Genomic DNA, 22,621 nt, shown 5'->3' on the forward strand with positions numbered 1-22,621 from the left:
AACTCTACACTTAATGACAAATTCTTATTTAATATTTTTATATTCAAAAAGAACATTCAAAGTACCTATTTAAGAATACTAAACTGGTCCAAAAGTTTTAAATAATGGGTTATAATTCAAAATTATGCACTTATATTAATAAGACAAGCAAGCCAAAATACAACCCATATTCTCTAAGTGTATGGATATTCAATTTTCTTCTGATTAGAAAATATCTATAAATATTTTTACTTTAAAATATTTTTAGAATCAGAAAAAATGAAGTTTCAAATAACTGCCTTATAAATACAACTAAAACATGCACATATTTTAAAGATATACTGAAAATATTCAAGTATGCCATCAGTTCTGGCTGTGAATTTTGTAAAAGCAATAAATAAGAAAATTTCAAGACTTTTTTAAAAAGTTTTTATTTGTTAATAGACCTTTGTTTTTCATATATTTATTTATATGTGGTACTGAGAATTGAACCCAGTTCCTCACACATGCCAGGCAAGCAGTTTACCACTTGAGCCCAGCTCTCAAGACTTTTGTTAAAACTAAGTTCTAAATGATACCCATTACACATTTAGAATAAAGTCTGAAAACTTCTCAGTTTCATCTCAGGAAATAAAACTAAAAAAAAAAAAATTATTGCAGTAAAATATTTTTAATATTTAAATTAAAAATATAAATTAATATAATTATAATTAATATGTTAATGCATTCTGATGAAGAATATCTAAAAGAATAGGAAACAATTATTTATTTGTTCATTTGTACAATTTGGGGCACCAAACCCAAAGCCTTGTGCATGCTAGACAGGTGACTCTACCACTGAGATAAACCTCAGCCACAAATACTTCCTGTTTTTGATTAGGTCTTTTTCTTTCCTCTGGCATTCAGTAAAGCTTGAAATTATAAAACTTGTAGGTTTAAATATCAAAATGATACTTTCTCATACTAAAGAATAATTTCTCATTTTTATTAATAGGAAAAGCTTAATATTAAAAGTGAGATATAAATCCACAGATAGCAAAAGCATGGAATACGGGATATTTTTTTCAATTTTTTTTTTTTTTAGTTGTAGTTGGCACAATATCTTTATTTATTTATTTATTTTTATGTGGTGCTGATGATCAAACCCAGTACCTCACACTTGCAAGGCAAGTGCTCTACCACTGAGCTATAGTCCAAGCCCCATTTTTTAAAAGCCAAACTCAATTATAAAATAATTTTTAAAAAGAAAAAGGAAAAAGCTATGCACATGAATTTATTCAATCTAACAGCATACATAAATAGTGAAAAACAAAGAGCAAGTCAAAAGTTCAATAATTAAGTGAATGATTATGGTTCATCAACTTGATGGAGTATTATGCAATACTCATAAATACAGAGACTATATCAATATGGAAAAGACTGATAGAACACAATAGAAAAAATAGAAAATAACTTTATTACTGTATAATTACATGTAAATATGAATGCAAAAATAGATTGTAAAATACAAAAATAAACAATTGTTAAAACAGTAACACTATTTTTCTTAATATTTAAGATATGTATTTATCTGAGCCCCATTTTATTTTTTTAAAATATTTTTTAGTTGTAGATGGACACAATACCTTTATTTTATTTATTTATTTTTATATGGTGCTAAGGATCAAACCCAGTGCCTCACACATGCAAGGCTCCACCACTGAGCTACAATCCCAGCCCAGAGACCCTTTTGTTAACCCTGTATTTTGAATATAAACAAATATGGTAAATTCAAGTAGTTGTATCTATTCATTTAATACAATTTTCCTAAGAAGCCAAATCATAAACACTAATTTCCTAAAGATTAAAAGACTGTGAAAATAAAATATTTAAAAATATTTCATAGCAGATTTTTAATTCAGTCAGAGTAAGTAAAGTTTTGCTGTGCATTAAAGCACATTTAACAGTTCTTCTTTTTCCTATTTAATATTTTTGGAACTCTGAATAAACAGGTTAAGATAATTACTTTGTTAGAGAAAAGTAAAAGATAAAAGGATAAAAGCAGTAAACTTTGGCTATAGTATCTAAACTTTATGCTCTATGTTATCTATTTCAAGTGATGAAATACTTTAATTCCTCATTTTTATAGATGACCCAAAGCAACTCTAATAAAAGATAGAAAGAAGGCAGAAGATTCAGATCTACTCTTTTACAATTCTCATTCTAAAAAGTACACCTCTCAGAAATTCTACTGATAGCACAGATCCTGATTAACAAGAATGACTGACACTCTTATCATTGTAATACATAGTATTTGTAAAAATTATAATAGCATAATCACATTATACATTTATTTTAGTCAATTATTTTCCAACAATATTCTCAGGTATCTACATTTGTTATAGGAAATGATTAAAAAAACATTTGCAGTATTTGTTTTAATAACTAAAACTACTAAAGTTAATTCTCTATTATATAGCTATGTATGTCTCATGCAGTTTTTGGTGGGAGAGCTTTTTTGGGGGTACTAGGGATTAAAGCCAGGGGCACTCAACGACTGAGCCACATCCCCAGACCCTTTTTTGTATTTTATTTGGAGACAGGGTCTCAACTGGTTTGCTTAGGGCCTTGCTAAGTTGCTGAGGCTGACTTTGAACTCAAGATCCTCCTGCCTCAGCATCCTAAATTATTGGGATTGCAGATGTACACAGTTTCATTCAGTTTTTTTTAAGAAATATATAAGAATTCTGGAAGAAAATTCTTAAAAAACTCTCACAAAATAAGTCAAACCACACATTCAGTAAGAAACATGAACCTTTTAAGCATTACAATTATTAATTGTATTATTTATAATTTTTCCATGGTTCTAAGGATTATTACATGTATGAACCTTCCATCTAATATGAAAGTTTTAAACGGTAAACAAAAAATACTAGAAGAACAGTGAAACAGAATGTTTTAATAATGCTGTTAGGAGGATGGTTAACAATAAAAACCTTTGTTTTTAAATGTCAAATCAAATAAACAAAAGAAATCAAAGTGATTTGACATATTATTCTATTTTGTGAACATATCACTGAATTTAAGATTTGTCTAATAAAGGTCAGTTTAAAAAGTACAGAAACATCAGTTGGGAGTAACGTATAAAAAGGAACTATAGTTTTACCTAAGAAACAGTATGCCCTATTAAACACTTTTAAATGTGTTTTTAAATATATTTAATACATGCAAGAACCACAAGTAACCATTTTTTACAGTTATTTTATATAAAGTATACAAACTATTGATATTTACTAGTGTTTTGTAAACATTAAACATAAATATTAAGATTCATAAAAAAATATTTGAAATAAAAAATATCTTACTAAATCAGCTCCTGCTTGAAGTAAAACATCTGCGACGTCTGTATGTCCATTTTCACAAGCATAAGTCAGGGCTGTGTCTCCTGTTGCTGTCGTAGCATGCACATTAGCACCTAGCAAACAAAAATAATGCATTTATTTTGTGAACTACACAATTATATTAGTTCACTTTTACAATCTGGTAAAACTGTCGAATTCGAAATGTGAAAACATATCAGAATGCATTGTAAGTAGCCTTGTTTTCTTTTAAAAATGCTTCATAAAAATGTTTTAGCCACACAGGAAAGAACTAAATCAAATAATTTTAGAACTTAGAAATTTGCCTATACACTCATCCCTAATAAGATATATCTTACAGGCTAGGGATATATCTGAGTGATAAGAGTGTGCTTATATACGTGAGGCCCTGGGTTCAATTCCCAGCACCACAAATTAAAAAAAGAAATATGACATACTCTAAGAAATAAAAGAGTTGCAAAAATAAAGAAACAATTTTTGGAAATCATAGTGGCAGTGTTGATTTGTATTCTAAAATGATCCTATGGATATCATAGTAAAATAAGTAATAGTAAATAAGTAGTAAAAACCCCCAAATTTTTGACATAGTTAAGAGAAAACAGTGCTAGTCATGAAAATGCACCCCTGTAATCCTGCCAGCCAGGGAGGCTGAGGCAGGACGATTTCAAGTTCACATCAAGCCTTAGCAACCTAGCAAGACCCTATCTCAAAATAAAATATAAAATTAAAAATGGATGGGGATATGGCTCAGTTTCTTTCTTTCTTTTTTTTTTTTCCTTCCTTTCTTTTGGTACCAGGGATTGAATTCAGAGGCACTTAACCACTGAACCACATCCCCAGCTCTTTTCTTTTTACTTTTTGGGTGCTGGAGATTGAATTCAGAGGTACTCAATCATTGAGCCACATCCCTAGCCCTATTTTGTATTTTATTTGGAGACAGGGTCTCACTGAGTTGCACAGTGCATCGATGTTACTGAGCCTGACTTCTGCCTCAGCCTCCACAGCTGGCTGCCAGATGGAATATGGCTCAGTGACAGCGCTTATCTAGCATGCTTGAGGCCCTGGGTTTAATACCAAGTACCACAAAAACAAAACAAACAAACAACAACAACAAAAAACCATAAAGAGAAAATACAGATATAATTGTTAAGGTTAAATAAAAACCCTGAGATTCTGAACTGGAAGTTTCCATAGAAAATATTTATTTATTTATTCAGTATGGTGATGGAACTCAGAGGCACTCGAGTATCACTGAGCCATATTCCTAGTCCTTTTATTTATTTTTTTATCTTGAGACAGGGTCTCAATAAGTTGCTTAGAGTCTCACTAAAATTGCTGAGGCTGGTCTCAAACTTGTAATCCTGCCTCAGCCTCACTCCTGAGTCCTTGGTATTACAGGCATGCACCAACCATGCCTGGCTCACAATGTATTTTCTATCTATAAGAAAAATACATATTTTCTATCCCTGACCAATTGAAAAGGCCTAGGGACAATGATAAACCAAGCAGAAGCAGCATTTCAAGCTTTGATTATGGACTCTAAGTACAGAGCAGGAACTGAACAAGATGAGCCTGGAACGCCTGGCCACATCAGAAAGCAAGGAAACTATCAAGAGACTCCAGTGAGGTTATACAAAAAAGACTTAGGGGCCAACCTTATTGACAAATGATATTCAAATTGTCCCCCCCTTTTTTTTTGCAAAAAAGAATGATGATTGTGGTGAAGTAAAAGCCAATATATATATGTTTAAATCTAAAAGTTCAAAATGATGTTCAAATCAAAAACAAAAAACAAAACCACTTCAATGGCTACCTTTGATGAATGCTAGGGTACCATCTCATTATTTTGAAAACTAAAAAGGAAAAAACAAATTAAAAATTTATCCTGCCATTCTTATATGAACTGTACTTAAGGGCAACTAAACAATTGTTATGGGGAAGTTTCTCTTTATAGACAGACATAGTCCAGCTAATAAACAAGAAAGGAATACTAGAATTTAGAATATCACCACGTTGCAACCCTAGTGTATTAAGAAATCTAAGCAATGGTGATCACGGCTAATAATATCGCAAAAAGAGAGACAACTGACATTTATTCCCTCCTAAAAAAGTACATTAATGCCACCTATGAAATCTTCCCTTAAAAAAAAAAAAAATTCAAACCTGATTATAAACAGGTGTCTAAATCTAACTATTAATTCATGAAAGGAATAGAAAAACAAATACATAAAATCATGGAGATATAATCAGCGAAATCCACACTTTGGGAAACCTAAAGGATAAATATACTACTTCTTCAAACAAAACATTACAAGAAAAAAAAAAGAAAAATGAAGGGGAGCCTACTTTATAGTGTCTGTATGAATCGTTTTTTTGTGGTGCTGGGGATCAAACCCAGGGCTTCACTCATGCTAGGCAAATACACTACCACTAAGCTACATCCCAGCCTGTGTGAATCTTATTTGATACCTGATTAAATTCATCATTAAACACAAACATACACATTTATAAAACTATCAAAGAAATATGAAATGTGCTAAGATATCTGCTAAGAAATACTAAAAATTTTAGGTAGAAAATGGTACTATGGCTATGGTTTAAAATTATCTTTTACAGAAGCATACTGATGTATTTACTGATAATTTAACAAAAATAAGTTTTAAAATATATTCAAATTTTTAAAAGTGTTTATTTTTAAATAAAAAATGATTTCATAAAAACAAATGGGGGTGCTGGGCATTGTGGCACACGCCTGTAATTACAGCAACTCGGAGGCTAAGGCAGGAGAATCCCAAATTCAAGGACAGTCTCAGTAACATAGCAAGACCCTGCCACAAAAAAATAAAAAGGTTGAGGGGAATGGTTTGGGAGACTGGGGATGTAACTCAGTAGTACAGCACTTGCCTAGAATGTACAAGGTATTGAGTTCAATTCCCAGTAACATAAATAAATAAATAAGTTAATTAATTTGACATAGAACACCCTTGGTTTCAATCCCCAGTACAATAAATTATATAGAAGGTATAGAGGTAAAATAAGATTGGTCATGAATTAAAATTAAACATTTGCCCACTTAAAACTGGGTGATGGGTTCTTAAGAGTTCATTATACTATATTTCAAAAATACTATAATGAAGGGGCTGGGGTTGTGGCTCAGTGGTAGAACCCTCACCTAGGACACGCAAGGCCCTAGGTTCAATCCTCGGCACCACATAAAAATGAATAAATAGGACTGGGGTTGTGGCTCAGCGGTAGCATGCTCTACCTAGCACGTGTGAGGTCCTGGGTTTGATTCTCAGCACCACATAAAAAATAAATAAACAAAATAAAGGTATTGTGTCCAACTATAACTAAAAAATATTTTTAAATGAATAAAATAAAGGTATTATGTGCAACTATGACTAAAAAATAAATATTAAAAAATACTATAATGAAAAAGTTTAAAGTTTTTTGTTTTTTTTTTAATTATATAAGCAATGCATTAAAAACCTACTGGATTTTTCTTTAGTGCTACACTATAAGAACTTCATGTAAATAAATCATACTCTATGTGTGATTCTTCTTAATGAATCACAATAGGAGAAAAAAATTTTAGCTGGCGATCATATAAAAAAGTGATTCTAACTCCTGAGATAATTCTGGCAACTACATACTTCCAATCAGCAAAAGAAGCTAAATATGAGAATCAATGGTGATAGAGTAGGAAACAATAATTATCTAGAGTTCTAAATTTAAATATTGGCTCTATCACTATTAGTCTGGTTACCTTAGAGTAGTTGTGTGACATAACTGTGCACCAGTTTCCTGATCTACAAGAATATGTTTAATATGTCTTTCTACACAGGGACTGGGAACAATTTATAGAGATAACATAAGACTGAGCAGAATGCCTGGTGTTCAATTATTTCTTGTTGTTGCTGTTGCTGCAGTACTAGGCATTGAACACAGGCATGTTATGTATGAACTACACCCCTAACCTTTTTCTAAACTTTTAACTTTTGAGATAAGATATCACTAACTTCCTCAAGCTGTCTTCAAATTCACAATCTTCCTGCCTTAGTCTTTCAACTCGCTGGGATTACAGGTATGTGTCACCAAACCCAACTGCAATGATTTCTTAATATACATTTATTCCTTCTTTTAGAAACAGTATGACTTTAGCTTAAGTGAGGAATATGGAAAGAATACAGAAAGGTAACCATTGGTAGAGAAAGACTCTTGAATGGAACACAGTCACAGAAAATGATGGAGGAATAATGACTAAATAACACATATACAAATTAGAGTGAATAATAATACAAGTATCTGTGTCAGGAAAAAGGTCGGTTTTATGGTTGGTTTGTCCAAACTGTAAATCATCCAAACCATTAACAATCTGATTTTAAATATTACTTAAATAATTGAAAGGAAATTTTGAAACTGGGCTATATTTAAACTAATGGTAACAACAAAAGTTTAAAAAGTAAATGGAGTTTTGCTAAACATTTTACTTTTCTTTACAGATGCATTTCTCTATATAGCAAGTTTTAAACAATATATCAAACATGGCTAAAATGAAAAATTCTGAATTATTTCCAAAAGACATAAAAGCTTACATCTATCTGGATTAATTTTTTCTGGCATATCCTACAAAACTGTCTTTGTGGTGAGAACATTTTGAAATACATACTGCATTATTGTTAACTATAGTTACTATTTATGTAATAGGTCACTAACAATTATTCCTCCTAATTTATTTCCTTTGACTAAGGTCTGTCTCCCTTTTCCCATCCACCTTTTAATCCTCCAAATCCCTCCCCCCAGACTCTGGTAATTACTATTTACTCTCTATTTCTGTGAGTTCTACTGTTTTATAGACTACATATAAGTGAATCATTATTTACATATGTCTTTTTTTGGCACAAGGTATTTTTAAAATCACATACCAGCAGCCAGCAAATATTTAACCAATTCCAGGTGTCCCTCCTGAGAAGCCTCCATCAGAGGTGTGGAGCAGCCAAGTTCTATATCTGCCCCTGCCTTAATGAGGAAATCTGCAACTTCAGAAAATCCTCCACAGCAAGCCAAGGTAAGAGCAGTTTCTTGGGTTTCTTCTGTCTGAGCGTTTATATTTGCTCCTAGGAAAACATAAAAATAAATCGGACTAAATGCAAGAGAATTACAATAAAAATATTAGTGTTAGTTGCAATAATCAACTTTATGAACTCTGTCTTCTCTGCTTTGGTGGTTCTTTCCAGAATGCTGAGAATTTATGTTATCATCAATGGAAAAAAAAAAAAAATATTCTAGTCATAGTAACCTTCACTGACACTGACATAAAACATATGAAGAAAACTCTTTTTTAGGAAAGGAGGGGAGGGTACTAGGGATTTAAACCAGGAGCGTTTCACCACTGAGCTATATACATCCCAACCCCCTTTTCATTTTGAGAAAGTCTCAATAAATTGCTTAGGGTCTCACTAAGTTGCTGTGGCTGGCCCTGAAATTCTAATTCCCCTATTTCAGCCTCTCAGAGTCACTGGGATTACAGGCATGTGGCACCATGCCCAGATTTTTGTTTCTGTTTTGTTTTTTTTAAAGATCCAGTCTTCCTTTGTTTCCCAGGCTGGTCTCAAACTCAGGGATTTTCAAGCAATCCACTCACTTCAACCTCTCCAGTAGCCGGGACCATAGGAATGTACCACCATGCCCAATTTAAAATTCTTTCTTAAGCAATATAACTGCTTTACCTTGTGCTAAGAGTAGTGCCACCATCTCTTCATGTCCTTCCCGAGCAGCTTCCATCAAGGGAGTGTATCCTTCATCATTAACTTCTTCAAGATTTGCTCCCCTTTCAATAAGTAGAGCTGCCAATTCAACATGTCCTCCACAGGCAGCTAGCGTCAATGGAGACTCGAATGAATCTGCAGGCATGTTCACTTGAGCACCACTGTCCAAAAGCAAACGTGCCACCTCTACATGTCCATCCTGCAGATTTTCAGGGTAAAGCAAGGAGATAATTTTTTTTGTTTTGAGATTTTTTAAGTTGGAGAAGAGAAGCAACAGATTGAAGACAGAAAGGAAGATTAGAAGAATTAGCTTAGGCAGCATACCATCTGAGAATTATGAAAAGTCCACTAATATTATTTTAAAGTAATATTAAATTATTTTTCCTTAATTTTGAGTCAGAATTTATTTTAAACATTGAGTCAAAAAAATTTTTAAAAAGAAATCAGACTTGGGGTCATACAATCACAATTCTAAATAATTTTAACTTCCACATTCTTTTAAGTTCAAAAAACTATTAAATCCATAGTTAATAGAACCTCAATATAACTACTCTTTATACAACTGCCAGGTCAAATATTGCTGACCCTCAAACTTACAGGGTGTCCTGTTCACTTGTGGCAACTATATTAGATCTATTTTATAAACAAAGGCTTGGCAAAAAAATAACACAACAAACTCTGTAAAATATTATGTCACTATGATAATAAGCCACTGTGGAATCATTCTATCTCATATTTTCCTTATCACAATAGCTTGTTGCAATGAGGCAAAGAATTTCACAAAGACATAAAAACTAAAAATATTATTTGTAAATAATTTTAGTATAAATCTATCTGCATAGATAGTAATTAACAGTAAAACATTCTCAAGGAAGGTATACATTCTGTCCCTTTATCATCATAAATATCCTTCTTTAACACATTTCAAATTCTATTTCTTTTTTTGTTATTGTTGTTTAGGGTTTGGGTACCAGGGATTGAACCCAGGGGCACTTGACCACTGAGCCACATCCCCAGCCCTATTTTGTATTTCATTTAGGTCTCACTGTACTGCTTAGCGCCGCCTCACTTTTGCTGAGGTTGGCTTTGAACTCATGATCTTCCTGCCTTAGCCTCTCCAGCTGGTGGGATTATAGGCATGCGCCACCGCGCCTGGCTTCAAATTCTATTTCTTTCTTTCTTTTTAATTTTTCTTTCTCTTTTCCCCCTACCTTTGGTGCTGGGGATTGAACCCAGGGCCTGTGCATACTAAGCTTGCACTTTATCAATGAGCTACCCCCTTTAGTCCTGAGTTTTAAATTCTTGACTTTAAAATTTATGTAGGCCTTAATGCGTCTTGTGAGACAATAAAGTCAGATACTATGTTGTTCTATATTTTAAAAATAACCAAAATATTACTAATAAAAAGCACATGCTGAGTACAAAAATAAGATTTTACAAGGCTGGGCAGATCTTTTATTATAGAACTAGTTAAAGAACACTTAATTAGGGCTGGGGCTTTAGTTCAGTGGCAGAGCACTTGCCTAGCATATGTGAGGCACTGGGTTCCATCCTCAGCACCACATACAAACAGATAAAATAAAGGCATTCTGTTCATCTACAACTACAAAAAAAATTTTTTTTAAAGACACCTTAATTAAATGATGAATTTCAGTATCCATTAAGTGTTTCATTATGTATTAATTAAATGACCAGCCCAACTAAAACTACTTTTAATGCAATGCCCAAAACAGATGGTTTTACATTAAAATTTTAGTTTTACTAATACTTTAAATGTATGTAAAATAAAGTACATTTAGTTATCTGGTATTTGAAACACATTTTGAATTCAAAATGAAATAAGGATTTATAAGTGCCTACACATTGGAGAATTGCTGTGGTACCTAGACCCTGAAGCTTTTCAACAAGTTGTTTTACTTGAATTTACTAGAATTTTTGAAGACTATAGATTCTGCTCACATATCTTGAGTTCATATATTGAGAAATTGTACTAGCTACTCTCTGATATTAATGAACAATATTATTTCTGCCAAGAAAAGAATTAAAAATTAATATAAAAAAAGAACAATTCAATCTTAAGAGGCCTAATAGCATGAAAAGTTTGTTTTGGAAATGGGTAATAATGAGTGTAATACATTCCACTATTGTCATGTATGTAAAAAAATTTTAAAAAATAAGTTTATTTTGGAACTGAGATTGTTGCACAGTAGTAGAGTGCTTGCCTAGCATATGTGAAACTCTGGATTCTATGCTTAGTATGCATAAGAATAAATAAATAAAATAAAGGTGTTGTGTTCATCTACAACTAAAAAAGATTAAGAAAAAGTTATTCTTTTTTAAATTCTAAGACTTTGATCTTAGCCATGAAAAAGTAGCTCGAATTGGACTCACTGTCCCAATTTTAAAAGCTGGGGGAAGTCGGGTGTTATGGCACTACCTACAACCCCAGAGACTTGGGAAGCTAAGGCAGCAGGAAACAACTTAATGAGACCCTATCTCAAAATAAAAACAATTTTTAAAGTATCAGGGTAGTAGCTCGGTGGTAAAGCACACCTGGGTTCAATCCCCAGTACCACAAAAAAGGAGAGAGAAACAGTAGTATGCTTATGTGCATATATGTATGTGCGTGCAAGCATATGCACAGGTGTTTATAACAACTGTTCAGAGAAATTGGATAGCAATCAAGCAAGGGCTGTGAAAGAAAGAAGGACATGAAATAAAGCCTACATTCTCATTCCAGCTTTTTCCCAGTGTATATTCCAAACTGGCCAAAGGAAATAAAGCCTAAACAGTGAAAATTTGGCTGGGAAAAAGGAATAAATATCAGAATAAAAGGTAACTAAGATAGTCAGGACTTGGAGAATGGAGGCAGGATATAGAGAAGAAGAAAACAGAGAACTCCCAAAAATTTATATAAAATTTTCTTACATAGGCTTAATTCTCTTCATAGGCTTAAGTACTAGAGTAACTTGCCCAGCATATGCAATGTCCCTGATTCAATACATAGCATCATATACATACACACAACACACACACACACACACACTCACACACACACAAGTTCTTCAGATACTTGGGCAAGTCCTAAGTTCAGCTGGCCAAAGATGAGACTTCAGGATGCATAGCAGAAAATAGCTACTGAAAGCCTAGAGACATTGGGGGTTCAGGCTCAAGTCAAAATGGAGCCACTGTGGTAAATACCCCAGACTTTCCGTTGAGATGATAGGTAATTCCCAAGAACTAGTCATTATACTGTAGAAGTAAGGTAAAATCAAGCCTCATCAGGATCAAAATGATCCACTGACAATATAACTGGCTGCCAGGATAAATTTTACTAGTATTAAAGGGAGGACAGTATAATCTTTTTATAAAAAAGTATAATCCAGAGCTTCTAAAAGCAATCACCCACAGTGTATGGCTTACAATAAAAAAATTACTAGATAAAGTAAGAGACCAGAAAAAAGTAACTTATAATCAAGACACCAAATAACCAATAAAAGCAATCCCAGGAATCAAATATAGGAGTTAACAGAAAAAGATCCTAAAACTATTAATGATATGTTAAAATAAATAAATAAATGGAGAAAAGGGATGAAAAAGTAAATTTTGACATAGAACATAAAACACCATATCAATAATTATATAACTGTAAATGGACTATTTTAAATAACCAATTAAAAAACAGAGCTTGACAAAGTGGATTACAAATCATGATCCAAATATATGCTACCTATAAGGCATTCACACTTCAAAATTATGACACAGGCAGGTTGAAAGAAAAGAATAAAACATTTATAGGTAAGCATTATCAAAGGAGAACAGTGATAGTTACATAAATATTAAACAAGAGACTCTAGAGCAAAGAAAATTACCAGAAACAGAGAGAGACTTTCTATAATAATAAAAAGGTCCATGCACCCCCCAAAAGACACAGCACTTCTAAAAATGCATGTGTATGCACCAAATGACAAAATTCTAAAATGTGAAATATGATAAAAATGTCAAGACACTAAAGAAGAAACAGACAAACCCACAAGTATAGCTGAAGATTTCAGTATCTCAACAATTATGAGAACAACCAGATGGGAAATCAGAAAGGATAAAGTAGTAATTACCATCAATCAACAGATCTAATTGACAAAGTATACTCTGCCCAACAACAGAATATCCATCTTTTCAAGTGCCCACAAAGGGTATATAACCCTCCAGGTCAGGAAACAAACCTTAACCTTTGAAGAACTGAAATCAAGTGTGTTGTCTTTCTTTGTACAAAGTAATAACAATGGAATCAAACTAGAAATCATTAACAGAAAGCTATTAGGAAAATCTTCAAACATTTGGAAACTAATCAAAATAATCCATGAGTCAAAGAGGAAGTCAAGTGAAATTTTTAAAAGATAATTGAATGAAAACAAAAAAACATATCAAACTTTGTAGGACACAGCTTAAACACTGCTGAGAAGCAAATTTACAACAGTTAAGCATCAGATTAGAAAAGGAAGTGACTCAAATCAATAATCTAAGGTCCCATCTCAAGAGATGGAAAAGGAATAACAAAATAAACTCAAAGAAAGCAGAGGAAATAATAGAGTGGAATTAAATAAAATAGACTATAGAAAAATAAAGAAAAATTATAAAACCCAAAGTTGATTCTCTGGGAAAAAAAAATCAACAAAGTTGATAAACCTTTAATTAGACTGTCAAAGAAAAAATGAGAAGAGTCAAAATTACTAAAACCAGGAATAAAAGAAGGAACATTAATACAGAAATAAAAGGGATCATAAAAAAATACTATGAACACTATGCCAAAAAATTGCATAACCTAGATGAAATGGACAAATTCCTAAAAACACAAACTAGCAAAACTGACTCAAGAAAAAATACAAAATCTGAATAGACCAATGAAAAGAGAATAGTCAAAATCATCCCATCTAAAGATTTTACTTCTAGACATATACCCAACAGAAACAGTTACTATTATCAATCAAAAGACATACAAGAATATTCATAGCAGCTTTTTATCTGGAAATGACACAAATGTCCATCATAGTAGACTAAAAGAAAAAAAATGGTATATTTATACAATGGAATACTAAACAGAAATGAAAAAAGAAAATTACTGTAAAATGGAACAAAATGAAAGAAGTCAGACACAAAAGAATACTTATTGTATTATATCATTTATATGAGTTTCGAAAACAGGAAAACTACTTTATGATGACAGAAGATACAACAGTGTTTACTATTAAAGAGGGGCATAAGTGAGTTTTCTGGAGTGCTATATCTTAATCTGGTTGTTATAAGGGTATATAAATATATAAAATTATAAAATTTCAAGCCATTACATTTGAGATTTGGCAGTCAGTTTACTGTATATAAGTCATACCTAACTTAAACACATTATAGTTTATTCATAATTTCTAAGAGTTTGAGAAAGTCGTTTCTAAAAGTAAATTCCTGGTTTACTCTGCAATCAAGAGAATCATTAAAGCAAATATATTAAATTTTCCAATTGTTAATCAGTTATACAGATTATTAGTTCATATTTTTTCCCCACAATGCATTTTATTGAATACCTTGAAATCTCATATATATTTGGTAGAACAGGATACAAGGGCTCTATTTGGAAATACAGCAATACAGATGTGTCTTAAGAACTTTTCAGATTAAAAAAAAATAACAAAATTTCTGAAGAGCTGTGTAAATATGCCTGCAAATTCTTTGTCACACCACCTCATCAAGAGATGAACTTTATGCCCATCTCCCCCACTTGGAACTGTGCTGCCCCATGGTAGAAATGGTGCTGTGCCAGTTTTTTGCCTCTTGAAACGCAATCCTCAGGATCCAGCTTTCAGTAAAGAAGCCCAAAAAAGTCACATGGAGAGAGCAACTAAGGTGAGAGAAGTCTCAGCGTTTCCGCTAACCTCATCAAGGTGCCAGACATATGAGTTATATCATCTTAGAAATTCCACTCAGTCACTATCTGATGGCAGCTACATGAGAAACTCTCCCCTATTGAAAGAGATCAAGAGAACTACTCAATTAACCCAGAAATATGGAAGATTATTAAGTGCCTATTGTATTAAGACATTATATTTTGAGTGATTTGTCACAGCAGCAGTCAACAAAATAAGAATTAACAAAGGTAATGAAAAGTTTACTTAATCATATCTCAAACTTTGTACTTTGAGAGTCATTTTCTCACTAGTAAAGCTGCCTTCGAATTTCTTAGAATGCTTTGAATGTCTTTGATATACTTTTTATAGATACACATGTGTATGATATCTATGTACTTAGAGAAGAAAAATGGTTTCTGGATTGGCAGAATTAAACATGATTATTCTCTTTGACAAAATATTTGGATTAAAAATTTATCCAACAGGGCTGGGGATGTGGCTCAAGCGGTAGCGCGCTCGCCTGGCATGCGTGCGGCCCGGGTTCGATCCTCAGCACCACATACAAACAAAGATGTTGTGTCCACCGAAAACTAAAAAAAAATAAATATTAAAAATTATCTCTCTCTCCCTCCCTCCCTCTCTCACTCTATCTTTATAAAAAAAAAATTTATCCAACAGAAGCAATGTCTTTAAGGTTACACAGACTATCCAGAGTACACACTCTTAAAATATTAGGAGGATATTTTGAGACCAGTCTTCTTTATAAGGTTTTAATATCAAGCTATAAAAACATTAGAAATATGTCTACTATCTCCAAAATTAGTTTTATCACTATCTCTAAAGCCAAATACATTACTTTAGGATTACATGTTATAGTCCTATTCCCAAAACACAGATATTCAAGCATTCACTGTGTTTAATTGAGAATTAGATAAGAAATTATATAAACCAAACACTAATTAATAATTTTCAGACATTTAAATACATGTCTTCTTATTAAATTTTAAGAAGGGTGCAATTAAAATTACCATGCAAGCCTCCATTAAGGCAGTGTGCATCTCATCTGTTTTGTGCTCTTGATCTGCACCAGCTTCAAGTAGAAAGCGAACCATATCCAAATGGCCTTTAAAAAAAAATTTTAAGAATTGACTATCAATTGAATATGTAAGTATTAAAATAAAGCATCTTTTTCTTTCAGATGTCTACATACAATTCATGACAATTTATTTTGAATTCAATAAATAATGACAATTCTACAAAGCAAAACTCAAAAACAATAAGCAGGCTCTCATCAAGGTCCTATTATCTAGATTTTAAAGACTAAATTGGTCCAAATTCTAGTTAAGTAATACAATAATGATTATTTCTTAATTTAATCTCTATAAAATTACTTATCAAATCAAAACAATGCAATCAAATAGAAAGCCAGGTAAAGTATCTCTGGATCACATTTTCTAAAAAAAAAAAAAAAAAAAAAACAGCTTTAAAATAACCATAAACTCACTGTGGCAATAAGCAGGCAAAGAAAAATACCTTTAAAATAATTCCAATCTTCTTGAAACATTTAATATATAAAAAGCCTTAGTAGTGAGTAAGAAAAAGACAAACACTCCAATAGAAAAATAGGTGAAGTATATGAAATGGTAATTTAAAAAACAAATACAAATGAATATTAAAAATGATGAAAAAGATATTAAACCTTCCTATTAAAGAAATAAACACTAAAATGAGACACCACTTTTTAACTATCAAAATGGCAAATATTAAAAAGAATAATACCCAGTGTTGGTGAGGGTGTAGGGTGGGATAAAGGGCACTCTCAAACACTGCTGGTGGGAGTGTAAATTGGTTCAACCTTTCTAGAAGGCAATTTGGCAATATGTATCAAAAGCCTTAAAAATGTCCATACCCTTTGACCCAGCAATTCCACTTCCAGGAATTTATCCTAAGGAAATAATCAGAGATTAGGCAAAAATGTCTGTACAAGAATGTTATCACAGTGTTTTTAATAATAGTGAAAAACTGGGAACAATTCAAGTGTCCAACAATAGGCAATTATGGTGTATCCATTTGATGTCTTTGGCAGAAACTGCTAGTAACCTATCCAATATCCATTGTCTTATTCTCTCTTAATAACATAACTCTGATTTTATCTGGGTGACAACATGCTTAAATACTGAAAATCAACATTTTCCAGCCTCTCTTGTAGCAATGTGTAGCCAATGAGATGAAAGTGTGAGTTATAAGGCAAAAACTTCTTGAAAGATTCCTTAAAGGACGCTTACTAAATTGGCATGGCACTCCCTGTTTTGCCCTTACCTTTTTCAGCCTTCCTAGAAAATGAATTGTTGGGACCCTAACTAATATCTTGGCTTATAAGTAACTTTGAGGACAGAATTCATATACTCGGATGATAGAAAAATAAAATTCTATCATGATGACAAATAAACCACCATATTAGCTGCAGAGAACATACTCTTAGACTTCTCTTTTGTTCAAATCATTTTAGTTAGTAATATATGCAACTAAGCTACTCACATAATTCTATGTGATCATCAATAGTTATATTGCAAGAACATTTGTTGAGATGAGAAAATGTTTATGATATACTGTTAAATAAAATAAGCAGTCTATAAAATAGTGTTAGTGTATGATTATTTTAATATATATATATGTATATGTGCTTCTTTATAAACATACTTAAAAACATACTGGAAGTACACTGCTAAAATATTGTTTACAAGCTTCTTTACCTTTAGATGGTGACATTATATGTCATTTAAAAATTCCTGTGTGCTTTAACATATTTTTCAGGTTTTCTGTATCAAGTATGTATTAATATTTTTATGTGTGTATTATTTTTAAATAAAGGTGGGGAAAAACAATATTAAACAAAAGTTATTAAGTAATGGAAACCATCTCAGTCTGTACTAAGTGATTTGGTTGACTTCATAGCTAATTAAATAAATTTAAATTAAAATAAAAGAAACATACACTGGGAAACTATACTACAGAAAATACAGGCTAAAAATGGGCTTTCTATATAATCTCGTATAAACTACATAATCTTATAGCACAGATAAAACAAAGTTAACTCAAATACTCAATACTTGCTACTCAAAGTTGTCAAAAAAATTATAACTATTCATACATATATATAGAGTACCTTTGTAGCATGCAAGTGTAAGAGCACTTTCTTTGAATTCATTAGAATGAGTGTTGATGCCTGCACCATGATCTAGAAGGACTCTTGCAACTTCCACATGACCTGCACTGGCCGCTTCCATTAAAGGGGTATGTCCATTTTCATTATGATCTTCTATATTCGCACCTTCATTAAGTAGCACTTTCACAATGTCAACAAATCCTCCAGCACAGGCATAAGTTAGTGCAGTATTTCCTAATGAAGAACAAAGAGAAATATGAAACCGAAACAAAATATAATTATAGTCAGTTATAGTTCTTTAATTCCCTTACATAAAACACTACAACTACCATCTCAAGTTCTTTTGTTATTGTTGTTGTCACTAATTACAGAATTATCTTAATTTTCTCCTAATTAAAAGATGCTCTTAAAGGTCCAATACGGCTGGGAGTGGTGGTGCATGCCTGTAATCCCAGTGACTTGGGAGGCTAAGGCAGGAGGATCACAAGTTCAAAGGCAGACTCAGCAACTTGGCAAGACTGTGTCTCAAAATAAAACATAAAAAAGGGCTGAGGATGTGGCTTGGTGATTAAGTGTCCCTGGGTTCAATCCTTGATACAAAGTAAAATAAAGGAAAAAAAAAAATGCCCCTGTCTCAAAAGTCTGGGGATATAGTTCTGTAATAGAGCACTCCTGGGTTCAATCCCCAGTATCACCAAGGGCTGGGGGGTGTCAGTACAAAAGACCATATGTTATAAGTGTCTGGGCAATATAAAATGCCTAGAAAAGATAAATCTGTAGTTAGAAAATAGACAAGTGGTGGCTAAGTCTGAAATTATTGAAATGGGCATAGGACTCTTTTGTGATGATAAAAAATATTCTAGAATTATATTAGATTATATTGATGATGGAACAACTCTTGAAATCTAACAATCATTATTGTACCCTTATACAAGTGAATTTTATCTCAATAAAGCTGTGGAGTTTTTTTGTTTGTTAGGTTTATGCTTTTCCAAAGAAGAAACAGCTACATTTGTACTGGACTTGAAAAGATGAGTAGGATTCCTAAAGGAAAGAAAGGATATCTAATATCAAAGAAACTGGAAGTAAAAGCAAGTGACTAGAATGATTAACATATACCCCAACAGAGCTGAAGTGCAGAGCTATGGTTTTAAAACCTGACCTCTCCCTAGAGGACTGCTTTGGAGTCTGGAAGGAACACAAACCTATATTTTTAACAATTTCCCTAAGTGATTCTAACATGCAGGCAGTAGGCACAGTTTGTTGGACAAAATGAACGAATGAATTAAAAACTGAGCCTGATTATAAATTTACTGGTGAGAAGATGAAGTAATTTCCTTCTGAAATCTTCTATTTTTCCAATGAAGTACGAGTAAAAGCCATCAATGGAAATGGGAAGGAGTACATGGTCGAGGAGAGTATTCCATTGAGCATCTGGAGGTGTAGAGAGGAGTCTATCAAGAAGTGTATGCCTGGGCTGGGGATATAGCTCAGTTGGTAGAGTGCTTACCTCTCATGCACAAGGCCCTGGTTTCAATCCCTAGCACCACAAACAAGTGTATGCTTGCCAGACACAGTACCACACACCTATAATCTCAACGGCTCAGGATGCTGAGGCAGGAAGATCGCGGTAAAAAAGCCAGCCTCAGCAACTTAGTGAGGCCCTAAGCAACTATTTAGAGACTTTGTCTCTAAATAAAACAGAAAAACAGGGCTGGGGATGTGGCTCAGTGGCTAAGCACTCCTGGGTTTAATCCCCAGTACAAAAATTTTAAAAAAAATTTTTGTAAAGTATATGCTTACTGTCTGCTTCATGACACCCCTTCCTTCTATACAGTATACCCCTTTTGAGCTTTAAAAAAAAAAAAGTAAACTTGACCTCAAGAAAGTCTTTTTCTCTCAAATGCAGCACCTCCTTTTTAAAAAACTAAAGATACAGGAACAATCCAGTGCTTTTCCAACTGTTTCAAATAACTTCAGAGTCCCTATCCCCTCCCAGTTCCTCAGAAACCATGAAAGAAGACAGGCAAGGCCAGAGATCAGGAATTACATATGTACCTACAATATTTGAGTTTTTTAAAAAAAATATTTTTAGTTATAAATGGACACGATACCTTTATTTATTTGTTTTTTATGTAGTGCTGAAGATCGAATCCAGTGCTTGACATGTGCTAAGCAAGCTCTTTACCACTGAGCCACAACCCCATTCCCCCCTCATCTATACTTACTTTATTTTATAAAAAAAATATTTACATATATTTTTTTAGTTGTAGTTGGACACAATACCTTTATTTTATGTATTTTATATGTGGTGCTGATGATCAAACGCAGGGACTCGCACGCACTAGGCGAGCGCTCTACCACTGAGCCATACCCCCAGCCCTATATCTACTTTAGATCTCTTTTTTAATCTGTGTACTATTGTATCTGTGTTTCAATATACTATTTTGTTGCATATTTCTCAAAGGAGTATGTACCTAGCATGACATTGATAACCGGAATCAAAATCTTTATTTTATCATCTTAATTTTAAATCTTTTGCTGTGGTTCAGCAATCAATGAATGCCCCCACTGCAAAAAACAAAAATGATGTTCTAGCAACACAATAGAATATTACACAAACCTTGCAAATATTTATAAAGAACTTTAAAAAAAAAAAGCGAAGTCAAACAAATTGCACATAGGGTTATGATTTCAACTATGCATCTTTTTACATTAAAAATATTGAATGGAACATGGCAATAGTGGTATTTCTGTGTCACAAAGATTGTGAGAATACTCCTTGATCTTTTTTACTTTCCCACATTTCTCAAATTTTTTTGACAGTTACTGGGAATTGAACCCAGGATCTCACACACATTTGACAAGTGCTCTACCACTGACCTATATCCCAGCTCTTTCTATTTTATTTGGGGGCAGGGTTTTGCTAAATTGCCCAGGCTGGCCTTGAACTCGTAATCCTCCTGCCTTAGCTTCCTAAGTAGCTGGGGTTACAGGCCTGTGCCACCATATCTAGCTTCAATGTTTCTATAATGAGCATATGTTACTTTTATAATCAGATAAAAAAAATTAAGTAAGTAAATTTAGTAGTTTACCAATACTGTCTAAAATGTATTTTCTTTATGTAAATGTGAGATTTTTCCAAATTAAATTAATACAAGGAGTCATTTTCAAGGGTTCAACCACAGTATTTGTCAAGCTAATCAGCTGAACTAAATGGCAGGCAAAACAGTCCACTTTCCTAAGACTAACATTCTCATTACATATAAAAATGGAAAAAATATAGGGAAACATCAGGTAGTAGTAATGATGGTGGTAGTAGTAGGAGCAGCAGTATCAATAGCAATAATGGTTTTTTTTAGTCATTTACATTATTGTCATAGCACTGAAGCACTTAATATTCTATTGAAAAACTGTTACTGTAAAATTATGTTGTTGTACATTTATTTCTTGGTATTGTCTCTTTGATTATTTGGTAAACTAAGTGAAAATAGATTATAATAGATATATTATCTTCAACCAGCCAAGTGCAGAATAGCAAATAAGAATGAACAAATACATTTTCATCAAATTAAATAAAATACTAAAAAATATTAGGCAAGCTTTAAATAAGTCTGTATTACTCTTCAATAACAAATGTATATCTCCTAAAACTGAATTTTTAAAACTTTCTTTGTGTTAAAAGAATTGCAGAAGAACAAAAATACATTCAAATATTTCAACTTTTCAAATACTTTAAATGTCATCTTGAAAAGTTGCTTTCAACACTTCTTTATCAAAAATATTCTACTGCAAGTTTCCTCAGCACAAGTAACCCATCAGTCTCATAAAATATTCTAATGTATTACTCACAATTACTATTTTTCTTTCATTATATAACTTAGAGAAACTCGACACCTTCTTTCTATGCATATTTATTTCTTAATGTTTTTTAACTTCTTTATCTTTACAGATTTATTCATAAGACAATTCATTGTTTTAGGTATATTTTCCTCCTAATAATTATCTTTAACCTACATTTACTACATGACTTAGCAAGGTATATATCCCCATCTGCATAACTTCTCCCAAAAAAACCCACTTTTTATTTTTTAGTTATAGTTAGACACAATACCTTTATTTTATTTATTTATTTTTATGTGGTGCTGAGGATCGAACCCAGTGCCCTTGCACATGCTAGGCAAGCGCTCTACCACTGAGCCACAACCCAAGCCCCAGGAAACACTTTTTTAAAAGACTATGACTCAAGGAAACTCATTACCAAATCTACGTCTACAGCTCAAGACATATGACAAAGGCTGGTCACAGCTATGAGTCTGTGACACGTCAATAACTAAGAGTAGTCCTTACTAGGGTAGCTTTTATGATACACAAGAATATCTTACCAAAAAATGTATTCAGCACAATTCACATGAAAAACCCTACCAGGTAAACATTCTCATGTTAATCTAT

At 32.6% G+C, this 22,621-nt stretch overlaps 1 protein-coding gene across 6 annotated transcripts in view; it reads right to left on the reverse strand.

Moving 5' to 3' along the window:
• Positions 1–22,621, reverse strand: part of Ankhd1 (ankyrin repeat and KH domain containing 1) — a 126,671-nt gene that overhangs the window by 57,801 nt on the left and 46,249 nt on the right. For 5 of the 6 annotated variants that reach the window (XM_046460029.2, XM_046460028.2, XM_046460027.2 and 2 more), the window contains exons 6-10: positions 18,170–18,403; positions 16,032–16,126; positions 9,068–9,305; positions 8,264–8,455; positions 3,324–3,433 (exon numbers count right to left, since the gene is read on the reverse strand). In XM_046460029.2, the coding sequence (XP_046315985.1) occupies positions 3,324–3,433; positions 8,264–8,455; positions 9,068–9,305; positions 16,032–16,126; positions 18,170–18,403 (869 nt within the window). The remainder of the gene's footprint in view (positions 1–3,323; positions 3,434–8,263; positions 8,456–9,067; positions 9,306–16,031; positions 16,127–18,169; positions 18,404–22,621) is intronic. The other variant, XM_046460031.2, reaches the window with a different exon arrangement.

This window comes from Marmota monax, unplaced genomic scaffold (genome assembly GCF_021218885.2).
Source record: "Marmota monax isolate L192 unplaced genomic scaffold, Marmota_monax_Labrador192_F-V1.1 WCK01_AAM20220418_F8-fsc00006, whole genome shotgun sequence".
Taxonomy (NCBI): Eukaryota; Metazoa; Chordata; class Mammalia; order Rodentia; family Sciuridae; genus Marmota; species Marmota monax.